The sequence below is a fragment of the Pyxicephalus adspersus genome, chromosome 4, assembly GCF_032062135.1.
Source record: "Pyxicephalus adspersus chromosome 4, UCB_Pads_2.0, whole genome shotgun sequence".
Taxonomy (NCBI): domain Eukaryota; kingdom Metazoa; phylum Chordata; class Amphibia; order Anura; family Pyxicephalidae; genus Pyxicephalus; species Pyxicephalus adspersus.
In genome coordinates, this window is record NC_092861.1 from 86,245,383 (window position 1) to 86,259,005 (window position 13,623).

Genomic DNA, 13,623 nt, shown 5'->3' on the forward strand with positions numbered 1-13,623 from the left:
TATATCTGTTCAATATTCATGTGTGACCACTTTAATTTTCCTTGTTGAGGATCCAATGCTTAACTAATGAATGATGTTTGTGGAAGTAACATGCTGTGCATTTTATATTGCTGATGTCAAAGGGGTTTCCTCCAAATTGAGCAATGACTCTTCCTCCAGCTGTGTTTTCTAACAAAGCTTTGAACTGCCTAAAACCAACTCACAAATGAGCAATAGGCAATTTTATTTAAAATGAAGGTGTTTGTGTCTGTTATATGTTTTTATAATTATATTCAATGCAATGATCACAGAATTTCAATGTAATAAAACAGTGTCCCTAGCTGACAAGTCCTGTTAACTAGAGAAACTCCATTACCAGTATAATTTTATTAATCAAGGCAGAATCACTGCATCTAGAGTGCTTTTGTCTCCAGTACTTTAAGGTAACTCCAGGGGACCTATGCTGTCACCAAAGTAATAAACTTTGAGCTTCACTGTTCTTCAGTCTCCTGTTTTAAATCTCAGCAATTTTTGGATTATGCTGCTTGTCATTTTCTGACGAGTGCTTTAGCTATATTTGATCACCACCTTACCCACCAAAACAGGTTGCAGTTTAGGTTAGTTTCTAAAAAACAAACAGGAAAGTTGCACTTACTGTAGGTAGCTCACTATGCAGGACATTGAAAGAATCGGGATTAAACAGGATTGTTGATGGACAATAGATGGACTTTAGGTATGCAACTAACAAAATAAAGCAAAACTAAACTATGTTTCCCTACTTGCTATTTGTTGAATGTAAAATAACCATCAAAAGTTAAAGAATATAAAATGGCTTCTCCTTGACCCTCTTTAGTGCCAGTTCCATGGAAGTTGAAGACTGTGGAGTGGTGGGTGCCAAGATTTTATAGTAATGAGCATCTATCACCACAAACTATAGGGAGTTACACAGGAGTATTTCCATTCCAAATAACATTTAGCCAATAAGAACACATTTTGATGTGTACATTTACAACCATTCAGCCCTGTTGGTAATGTGCACAGTGTTGATTTGCAATGTGCACAGTGGGCCATCGCTCGAAATGCTAGTGCAGGGAGGAAGAGAAGGTAATAACCCCATCCAGTTATTACAATTCTATTTTTTTGCCATAGTAATTGTTTAAGTGGGTGTGTTCCAGATTTTTAATCTAGGAGGAGGTCTCAAGCTAGACTAAGACAAAAGATGGCCCTCATTGTGATACACAGTTCCAAACTGGGAAGGATAACAATGGTGGCAATAGAGACAAAAATTGGAATTATAACTTAGTTTTTTGTAATTGTATGGGTGTATTTCAATATATTTGCAATATTTTGCCATAAGGTTATAATTTCTCTGAATCTCTGCAGCTGCCTTACCTCTTCTCTAACTCAAAGGTTCCCTCGCTCCTCTCACTCGTCAAACCATTGTTGCATTAGGGTTGAAAGCCTTCACTAAAGACCGGGGACATAAGTTGTTTCAGATGTATAGAGAACCTGCACACATGTAGGTTGCATATTCCCTTGATGACAATAAGTCTTATGTAATCCTATGGGTTTTTAGCTTTTAGGTACACATGTGATTTATTGTGGTATCTGTGTCATTACATATAGTTCTATTGTACACGATACGTGCTAAACATGATAGATGAGATGTGTGGCAACAAAAGGCCTATGGGAAAACTTATAGAAAAAAACTCAACGTCAGAAGTCTTTACAAATATGTATACAGGAAAAGCTTGTCTATCTCATTGGTCATCAACTTCGTGACATTTTTTTTCCACATCACAAATATTTTACAGATGTGTGAAAGTGACTACAGCTGGCTGACAAATGCATGTTTGCTTTTTTCACTTTTTTTTCGGATATTTTCTAATACAAGCATATACAGATTAAAGGAATCAAGCTTTAAGTTTACATGTTAAAACATTAAGATACGTGCTATTCATTCTAATACATTTGTTATTAGGGTGGACCCTGGGAAATGTTGATATCACCTCTACAACCTTGCAACCTATGACGTAGTTTTTACAACCCCCACTGTTCAGAGATATTCAATGAAATGCCATACATTTATGCAAATTACATTGACTTGAAAATGAGCCATTCAGACTCGTCACGTATACCATTCGATTAAATAATTTTCTTTATTTTATTGACCATTTCAAGTCATGTTTATTATGTGCCTATTGTCAAGGTGCCTCTGGATATCTGTTTTTCCTAAAGGATGCTCCTAAATACCTTGGGGCTCCCAACATGAAACCTAAGTTTGGTCCTCTGTACATGCTTAGTACTGCAAAGTACACCAACTTTCACAGATCATGCTGGCAGACATGGGGTGATTCCAGGCTTTTGCCCAATGTCAGAAAAAGCATTTCTTTGTTCAGTTCAGAAGCTTTTATTGTGAACAGGGGCATCCAGCCACCTTTCACTACTATGTGGCACTTTTGTAATTTTAATCTTTTTTTTTCCATGCAGTTCAAAATTTTCAGAACTTTACAATCTATGTGATTAACCACAAAGTTTAAATATTATGCATTACTTTGGGCAGTAAAAAGTGGTAAAGAATAATTTTAGCATAATTTTAGCATTTTTTCAGGAAACAGAAACAATACCTTAATATTATGTGATTTCTGTTTAAACATATATGTAAAAGCATTGATGATTTAATTTAAAAGGATATAACCTATATGGTTGCTACAAATTCCTTTTCTATTCCAATCAAAACCATGTAATGGAGAACTCCTTAGAAAAAATCAAAGATCCCCTCTTTTTAGCCATTGTAATTATGCAACATTGCAGACATTTTGAATGCTGCTTTTTTATGGAATGCCTTAGGAAACAATATTTCCTGCACACAATATTGATTTACATGTTGACTTTTTTGAATGCCATTGGGACTAATTGTGTGATTATATAAGATTGACATCACTTAACACTAGCAATTGACTGTAGTACACTGGTAATAAAGGAAAGCAGTAAAGATGCCATTGCTGACCTCCCACTGAACACTGTAAGTAACCTAAAAATCTTTGACTGCAGATTTTGGAGTCTTGACCCAATACAAGCATGTAAAAAGAAAGTCATAAATCTTGATCTGTATACTTGTTCCATTCCAACATCACCAAGAGTATTTATGTAATTTAACTAAAAGACAAGCAACCAGCATTTTAAAAAAGGGTTAGCAATGGCTACAGGTATTCTTGAAGACAATGCAATATGTGTTAGTTATGGAGGGTGGGTGAATTCTTCTTCTGACCCACCCAGGCCTATTTTTGGCTGCTTTTTTAGAATCCAGCTACCATCAAACCTCTTTAGAGATCCAGCTGTTGGGTAATAGTAGTAAATATGAGCAAATATGAGTAAATATTTAAAAAGCAAAATGTCCTATATACCTGAATGAAAAACCTAGCAGAGATTTAAAAAATATGATTTAAATACCTTTAAATAAAGGTGTACTTAATTCCCATACTATTACATTTAGGGCTCCATTTATAAAACAGGGAATCAGACATTCCCTCAAACATTCCCTCATAGGAATTTTCTAGGTTCATGTGTTTCAATAGCAGTAATTAATTGCTGCCAGGGAATGTTCGAGTCTCTGTCTTTTGTTGTTTTTTTTTTTTAAAGAACCCTTTGAAGAAAAAAATATTTTTTTTTGTTTTTCTGCCTTAAAAATACATAAATATTACAACATCAAAAAGACTTGGCTTGTCTACATAATATATAGATTTATTAATAATGGCATAGTTATGGGAAATATATTAAGCTCATTGCTTGACTGGGAAAACTACCCTCAGCTTGTTTATCATTATACACAGCTGTTGCTGTTTGAGGTTTGGCTAATTTTGGATCTATTTGCTGATGATAAAAATGATACATTGTTTTGTGTATCACACAATTGGATGAAGGGACTTTTTAGGCACATGTTATAAAAGATAATCAAAAAATAACTTTTATTTTATATATTATAAACAAGTAAAAAATCACACAGATAATTTATGAAAACATCTTCCATGTATGAATGTGTTTTTATAAATTATCTGTGTGATTCCTGTCTTTTAATGTATAAAATAAAATGTATTTTTTGATTATCTTTTATAACATGTGCCTAAAAAGTCCCTTCATCTAATTGTGTGATACACAAAAATAATTATTATTCTGGGATGTTGACACACATAAACTCTATTCTGACCACTAAGAGAGGATACCAAACTAATATTATTATTGGATCTTTACCAGTAGTCGCCAACCAGTGGTCCATGAAAATGTTGGTGGTCCACAGAAAAATTTGGACATTATTTGCAAATTTTATGTTTTATTAGTAATAAAACAAAAATAATATTCTAATAAATTCTTGCACTAAATTCACAAACTGTACTAAAGATGGATAAACAAGGTAGGCGCAGCTTTGTTTCGACCATTTCAACAGTCATCCTGATCTGCGAATACAGATTTGTCATCCAATTGTTTTATTTTATTTATGTCTCAGATGCTCTTTTAGGTAAGTATCACCTTAACTGTGTATTTTCTTTAACTGTTATATTTAATGGCATCAAATAGTTTGACTTTCATAACTATCATTTCTTGTTTGGTCTTAGAATCGAATGAAATAAATCTATAATTAGTGAGAAAAAGCAAACAAATATTTTGCATTTCTTTAGTAATACCAAAGATTATGCAACTAATAACAATTAGTACAACTATAACAATAGTAATACTTCACTTAACCGTGAGCTGGTCAATGAATCAAAGCCTCCACAGTCCTCCACAGGGACCATTAGGAAGATTACTTTACAAATGTATTTATCTTTTTAAAAAAAATTAATATTAATGGTCCGCGGGATTTAAAATTATGAATTTAGTGGTCCGTGAGGTTGGAAAGGTTGGCGACCCCTGATCTATAACATGGTCCATGTTATAGATGGTATATACAGAATTTTTTAAAAAATTTACCAAAATCTACTAAAATCCATTACTGATACATTTTTAGAGCTGAATATAAGCAATTCAGGCATTCACTTTGCAACTTTAATTAACTGTACTGTACTAAAGCAACATCGAACTCTGGTTTGGATAGTCTCTTACTGGGAAGAAAGCCAACATAGTTTTCACCTGGAAATTCATCATCCAATCAGCAGAATCTCATATCTGGTTCTGCTTGAGATGCATTTTTGTATTTAGGTATGGGTCTTATATAAAGGACATTAAGCACACCAATTCTTGTTTTCTGGATGACTGGGAACTGAAATTGCATATATTTTTACAACTTCTGTTTTCTTAAACATGCTTAAAATTGAAGTATATGCAAAAGATTTCACCAATTATAGTCTTAGGTTACATACTTAAATCCAAATTAAGTGTATATAAACTCCAACCGTTAGGTTATCCTATTTTCTCCCCTTTGGTCTGCTACAAATACTATTGAAAGACTTTTATTATATCTGTTTAAAAAGCATTAAAATAAAAAAATGACACTTGATAATGTGTAAAAATAATTTTTGACAAGGTGAGATTGTACACATTTTGATGTCGTGTTTGGGATCAGTCCCCACATCATGTAAGGTCATGAGAGAAACAATGTGATGACACTATTATGCCAGTAACCTCTGAAGTAATTAGATTATGTACAAACTACATGTAAAAATACAACTTTCTTTCTTTTCTTGCAGAAAAGAAACCTAATTACTCTGGTTAGTGTATGCTACAAAATATTAAACGGGTACAATTACTTTAGGAGATATTTAAAGAACAGAAAGAATAAGTATAACCTTCTCTTCGTGTGGTTCTGTAGACCTTAAGACGCCTTGACCGGCACCTTTAGGCAACTCAATTCTTTCTATGGCATTTGCTTATTCTTCTGACATTACTTCTTAGGTCCTCTTTTAGATTGTTGTTTTTTAATACATATGGAATAATAAAATTATTTTGATTTATAGCTAATGTCTATAATGTAAGTTAGTAAATTAGGGATGTTGGAAGCAGTGTAATTTTATGCGATTGGCAAACAATTTATCAATTTATTAACCATATGTTAACAAATGTTACCATTTCCCAATTTATCATTTGTTATTTTCTAGCTCTACTTCAAAAATCTTCATTAGAAATCTTTATTACATACTTATATATCAAAATGTAATATTTCGTTTTCTTGCATCTACTACTACAGTTTGGTGTTTATACCTGTTGTAGGATCCTGTAATATACTGTACCCGTATTAGTGATAATTTCTTGCCATAGTCAGTAAATTTACAAACTGCTTGGATGGGCCAAATATGTAGTCATGTGCTCATTTGTTAAAACAGAAAATGACCTATGGGTTTGTGGATCTCTGCTAAGGGTTTTTAAAGTTGAAGTCATATATATAAATGTATTACCATGTTGACATCTGTTTGACTTATTAAAACAAAGCGCATAGAACTGCAAAGAAATTACCCAAGGAGGTTACAGTATTCGAATCCAAGGCAAGTTTTTCCCATATGGTCATATTAGTTCAGTCATCAGTTTTCAGCATAATCAATATTAAATTCTAGCATGCATAGTTAGACTTCATTCACTCTGACATATTTTCCTCACTTCTGAACAGTCTTGTTTATATTTCAGGAAAAAGTGCCAGCACTGTAATGTAAAAAGTGAAATCTTTCTATATAACTTTATATATTTAAAGTAAAGGTCATAAATCGTTTGTAAAGCAAACATATCCCCTCTCAGTGACAGATGAACTTGTAATGTGTTGGTGTAAATGAAACAGACTTGTTTGACCCTTTCACCCAACATTCTCCTTTAATCCCATTCAATAAATATTAAGTTGAATTTTTTACATTGTAACAGTTCTGGCATTATTAATTCAACAGGGGTGTCTGAATTAAATTCCAGCTACATCCATTTAAAAATAATCTGTACTGCAAAATTGAATTCCTTTTGTTCATAAATCAAAACATTAATTAAATTCCTTTAAGATTCTGTCAACATTAGGGAAAGATTTATATCAAAATATGTTACAAGGTTTTAACTCATCCCATTCACAAATATTTGTCATGTGGCTAGCTGCCTACCCATCAGCTTGGAGTTATTTTACCTATATAGTGGGTTTTTTTATGGTAGTGTAAAAAAGAGTAAATATGAAAAATATCAAAGATGAGAAGAATACGGTCTAAATATTTTTAATAAAAAATAATTACATTTCAGTATACCTTTCAAAAATATTTTAAAAATATTTAATATATGAAAACACAAAATACTATAACAGATAAAATAAACAATATTTCATAAAAAATGCCATATCATTTTAAAATAAAAAAAATTAAAAAGGAAATTATGGACTTACAGTTTACAAATATTACAGAAGAAAATAGCTAATTGAATAAAGAACCTTCTTGCAGCAAATTACACATTGATTACTTAATTTTTAAGGTACTTCTGTTTAAATTTAAGGTTTACATTTCCCAAACAAATTGTAAAACATTTTCAACAGCAACTCTCCTAGGTGCACATTAGGACTGTCCGTCTACTGATCAAATTTACAAAGTTAATTCCCTTTTTTGTTGAAGGTAAAAACTATTGTGTTTAAAGTTCGATTGCTTGAGCTATGTAATGGGGGTGAAACAAACCACTCCATTATAAATCTGTGCATAGAAGTAAAATGACATTACAACAATATAAAGTGTTTTGGCTTTTCGAACTCCATGCTGTTAAATGAACATAACAACCATTAAGTTTCCAATTCTTCAGTAAATTAAAATTAGGTAAACTGATTGTTTACTATGGTCAATAAAGTGTACCCTTAGCATTTTGTGTTGCAAATAGCAGGACCTATGTGTGTGTAAATGAAGGATTACTTTGAACCCCGGAGGTCAGCCCAAACAGATGAAGGATACTGATATTCTGCTTCTAAAGAATAATAATTGCACTATGGAAATCAAGACCATGTGTTAACTATCATAAAAACATTACAATCAACCTGTGGAAATAGGAACATGGAAGTCACCACTTTTGAATTTAAGTTGCAGGAATTCATTAGTTAGTGAAGCTCACAAATACAAATACAAAAACCTTTTTTTATTTTTGTAACATGAAATACCATTTAAAACCATTCAATCTAAAACACTATAATAATCACAAGAGCTTCTAATGTAAAACTGGAGGTATGCATTTGTATTAGCTACCCCTGTCTTGCCAACTGCTTTTACATCCCAGCATCCATTGCAGGCACTTCCATCATTTTCAGATTTGACCGTATGTACTTAAGTATAGTATAAAATAAAAATAGTTAAAAGACTTGTAAAAATATTTACCGACTGAGGGCACATAATTTTAAATTGTTTTGGCTGCATGTTGTGGCTTTGGTTTATACTCAAGTCAAAGTAATTTCCTTGGTAAAATGAGTACCTCAGTTTATATTTAAATCCCTTTAAATTTGTGTACATAGAGTGTCATTGGAATACTGCCCTGGTATAATGGGAATTATATATAAAAAAGATTATAATAACTTCATAGCTACTATTTAACTTTAAAATAGCAAAATATATGTATGTTTTACATACATACAATGCAAACAGTAAAAAAACGTATAAAACATCCACAGGTCAGAATGTCATGATCAAAATGCTGGGATATTCTTAAAAATTCATAATAGTTAACCATACCTCTAATCTATATCAATTTTTTTTTTATTTTGATGGACAATGGTAAAATCTGACAGTTTGCCCCATTGTAGCGATTTTCTTTTTTTCCTATCCCTTTGCTGTTCCAGACACCTAAAGAAAAGAGTGAAAATCTCTTCAAAAGAAAATCCCTTGCCACCTAAACAGATGCCTGTACCTACATCATAACATAAAAGTAGTAAACCAGGTGAAAGGCTGAATCTTATATTTAATGGTTGTGTTACACAGTGAGGCCGTTTTATACAAAGTTTACAAAAATAGTGCTGTTGCTCATTACAGCCCATTACAACCAAATTCTATTCTATAGCCTGTACTGGAAACTGGCTGCTTGCCACAATCAACTACTTTTTTGTACTTTGGTCAGATTTCTAAGTATAACTCCAGTGTGATCATAATATCATATACATCAATTCATTGTTATGTCTTTGTGGACTAAGAGATTTCTTGGGAAAATATTGGGCAAAAGGCTTTAGGATCAGGATGTACTGATCTAGTGCAGGAATACTTGCCAAGAGTCAAAAAGGCTACTGATCCTCTGCTAGCAGATACCTGCACAGCCCGACCAGAAGTGGAACTTTTATAGTCAAGACAGTTTAAAGGAAGGGACAAGCAAAGGCCTGCTCTTCAGATGATTAAAGCTGTGTCCTCCTTGGAAGATTCCGGAGTCAAAGTTATGTATACTGTATATATATATTGGAGGGGGTGCAGAGCAACCTTTGGTTGGAAAAAATATGTTGAGCCATGGCAAATGTTTTTGTTATCAAAATATATTACTCTTTTCTATTATAAATCTCTACCTTTTGAAAAACTTTTTGTTTAAGTGAGTTTACTCTTACAACAACAATGTACGATATGTAATATTTCCTGTAAACTGGATTGAACCCAACAGGGGGAAACTACCCTAAACTAATAAACATGCATAATTGTTGGTGAGACTGCAGAAACAGTCCTTAGTCTATGGAAAAAATAGCCAAACTAAGGACAGCTAATAGTAAACAGGAAAGGGATCAGATGTTATGCCACCATTTCTTTTTGTGTTTGTTTTCCTCCAAGAATACTTCAGCAACGTATTATAGTCACAAGGTGTAGACCATTTTTCAGACTTGCCAGAATTATAGACCAGAGTGGGTAGAAGGTCCTTTTTTATCTACAGTAATAGCTTTGATGAAAACCCTAATCCTGGTGAAAAAAAAGAACGTGTTACTAAACTAGAGCTATTACAGTCTATTTGGGATTTTAATATATATATAGAAGAACTTAATACTCTGATCCCATAAATTCAGGTTAGGTTCTTTTATTTTTGCAATTTGTGGAGGAAATAAAGCACTGTTCTACATAATCCTGCCGGAATATTAATAAAACACAAATGTTCTGTTCAAATGTTAACTGATCTCAGTGCAGTGAAGTTGCTCAAGCAAACAACTGGACATAGAAATCAGCTACCAGCAGTTGTGTCCATTTTTCCAATTACCCCTATTTAATGTACAGCACTGCATAACATGCTGGTTTATAAATACAGTTTGTTAATATTAATAATTTAGGTAGTAGAGTCTGATTGAAGATACCTTTCCCTACACCCCAAAAAGCCAGTGGTTTCAGAAACTTACATGTAAAGCAGCAAATGATGGTTATTACTAGTTATATTTATCATTGCATTGTTTATGTTACTTTATATCTAGTTTGATTTAGGTTGTGGATGATCTATTGAGTTAAGAATTGGAAATGTAGAAAACAGTGAGTTACATTGTTTCAGGTGATATGAGCTCTTCAAATTTTTAATACTGTCAAGTTGTTTCACTCAATTTCAAACTGTGATTCTGCTAAATTCTCAAGCAATCCTTTTACAAACTGTTATCTTTTTAGTGTCATCAATCACTTCTGCTTGGAATATGTTGGGAATTTGAGTGATTCAAAGTGACAATTTTTTCACAGTTTTCTTTTTCACTCTAATGAGGCATGGACAAGTTTTTTTGGAAATACCCCATTGCAATTTGCTTGTAACCACAAGCTCCCAGCAATGAATGTGAACTTTTGAGCAGTTTACATTCTTTACTAAATCACATTCCTTTACTGATGTGTAGCTGGATACTGTTGGATGTAAAATGTCAGCTGTCTTTATTTTTCTTTTATAAGCAAATTAATATAAAGAAGCGAGAACAACTTGCAAAAAAACATAAATATTTACTGATGCTGCCTGGGAACTGACCCTCATCAGTACCCAATAATGCTCTTTTAGTTTTGTCCACGGCAATACCATAAGTCGAGTAAACGAGGACTTTACAGTAAAAGCACCAACAGCATTACAATAAAGTCTCCTGCAAAGTCCACTCGATTAAAGCTCCAGACATGTTCTGCTAAACCTTATTTGTACCCTAGACATTGTAGAGGAACATGTGCCTATATATGTTTTAAGCATAGATAGGTGTGATGAATGAGCAAAGTACTGGTATAGAGTATAGGCATGCCTTGTCCAAATTTAAGTAACAGTTCAGCAGTGGAGTCTTAGTATATTTCTTGAATTTAAGCCTTCTTCTACCTTTCTTTCTGCAGGCCAAGGTAATTCACTGTTCACCTAAAGAACAAGGAACCTATTTTAGGTAGAAGTTGACAAAGCAATGTCATAATTAAAACATGATATAAAACATTACCAGCATTGATTATAAAAACTGCATGAGATATTACTATAGAGCACATTCATTTTTGTTCCATTTTTGAGTTTGATTAATGTTTTATTTGTCTCATTTGTCATATTTTTATTATATGTTGTATAATATATATGGTAATAAACAGTGTAAATAAAATAAATCTATATTATCAAACATTGATTTGTAGTACTGTAGTACTAGAAGAGAATGAATACTTAATCATTGTTTTTAATCTTTTTCAGTGCATCCCAATGTGAGCCAAGGTTGCCAAGGGGGATGTGCCACATGTTCCGATTACAATGGCTGCATAACATGTAAACCAAGGCTATTTTTTGCTTTAGTAAGGAATGGTATGAAGCAAGTTGGTGTTTGTCTTTCATCTTGTCCAAATGGATATTATGGAATACGCTCTCCAGGAATAAATGAGTGTAAAAGTAAGTAACTAATATATAGAAGGTAATACACAATTTGGCTAAAATATACTATTTGAGGACGTGCACACAATCTATGAGAAAAAGAAGCAGCAAAACTATAGAATAATAAACTGAATCTGCTTTACTCATGCAGTATATATCAACAGTTTTACTTTAATGCTGGCTCTTGCAGCTACTTATACTTAGCTTTCCTTCTCTTCCCTGCCAAATGAAGAAAGCCCTTAGAACCCTGCCCTATGGAATAGCATTGGGTGAGTGGGTGTGTTTTAACAATAAAATACATAGGTAAGCTTTTATCTTGTAGTCATTAACATTTAGTATTTGTCCATATCCCTAATTAAACCCTAGTATGAATATGGCCTTTTTTTAACAATAAAAAACCCAAGTATAGCTACTCCTTTAAGACTGATTAAGTATCTTGTTTTGTTTTAGGATGTAAAGCTGACTGTGAAACATGTTTCCACAAAACCTTCTGCACGAAATGTAAAGGTGGTTTTTATTTGCACAATGGAAAGTGTCTTGACACATGTCCAGATGGGTTTGAAAACAATAATCACAGCATGGAATGCAGTACTATTGGTAAGTGATTACTAAAAATGTCATAAATGATAGTAGATGTGAGTATTGGTGAAGACAATTGTTTGGATTATACTGTGGATGTACTTATGTGTGTAACATTGGTCTCCTTGGACCTGTGTTCTGTTCCAGCTGTTCTGCTCACCACATGGTGAGTGAAGCTCAGCCACCACTTTATATAATAGAACGCATGAGCCTTTTACACGCCAAATGGTGTAAGTAAGCATTAAATAGACCATAATGGAAAGGAATGTGATATTTTCCATTGCATTTTTTCTGAACACTATGCATGCTGTCTAGGTTAACTTTCTAAACGTGTTTTAATGAAGTAGATTTAAACAGTGTGCAGAAGTGAGCAGAAGACATCATTCCTTTACTTGGTTTTCCCAAAGTATGGGATGTAAATTATTGAAAGTCATACATGGACTGCTGTAGCATATATGGTGGACAGAGTACATGGGTGAATGCATATGCTATAGTTTTCGGAGTAAACTCAATAGGCCTGATTTATAAAAGCTCTTCAAGACAGTAGAGAATAGACTATCAAAGGGGAACTTGATTCAACAATCCTGGAACATATTTCCTAAACATTATTTGCAATTAGTTTGCAAATGTTTAAATCCTGGACCAGACCCATTCCAGGTTTGAGGGATCACACTATCTTCTCTGCTCTCGGAGAGTTTTACTAAATCAGATCCAATTTGTCTACTTACACAAGCTCAAAGTACAAAAGACAGAGTTTGAGATGCACTTACAGGTTAAATATGACAAATGTTCTTTGATCTAAAATTAAGGCATCATATTGTAATATTAAATTTCTGATACAAGTTAATTCAAAAGTAAAAACTAAACTGTGCTTTTTTACATTTTTAACATTGGAACTAAACTGTTGTCTTAAATCATAGTTGTGGCACCTCAATCCTAGATCTGCTCATTCCGGTTACAGCCTAAGATGACCAAGAAACCCCTTTTGGCATATAAAAGCTGCCAGGCAATTGCCCAGTCTTTCTACACATATATTATCTATACACTCCTGGAAAATATTAGGAAAACCTCTAGGAATCTGGCACTATGGTCCTGTTGACCCAGGTTCACCTATGATAGTCTATCTTCACCAATCTTGGACAGGTTTGATAAATCAGGTCCTGTGTGTCCACTTTCCTAAACATATGTGATAAAGGCGTCACCACCTATCACCACAATAAGTTATGCATAAAAGACTCAATTTTCTGGAATCTGACTGCAGCAGAGTACCTCAAGTCCTAGGTGTGGCTGGGCACAACATAGCAAACAATCCCACCCCATCCATGAAGA

General features: G+C 33.2%; 1 protein-coding gene across 1 annotated transcript in view; it reads left to right on the plus strand.

The window, feature by feature from the left end:
* RSPO3 (R-spondin 3) overlaps window positions 1-13,623 on the plus strand; it is a 45,387-nt gene that overhangs the window by 15,842 nt on the left and 15,922 nt on the right. Inside the window, exons 2-3 of the mRNA XM_072408869.1 lie at window positions 11,542-11,733; window positions 12,166-12,312. Of these exons, the coding sequence (XP_072264970.1) occupies window positions 11,542-11,733; window positions 12,166-12,312 (339 nt within the window). The remainder of the gene's footprint in view (window positions 1-11,541; window positions 11,734-12,165; window positions 12,313-13,623) is intronic.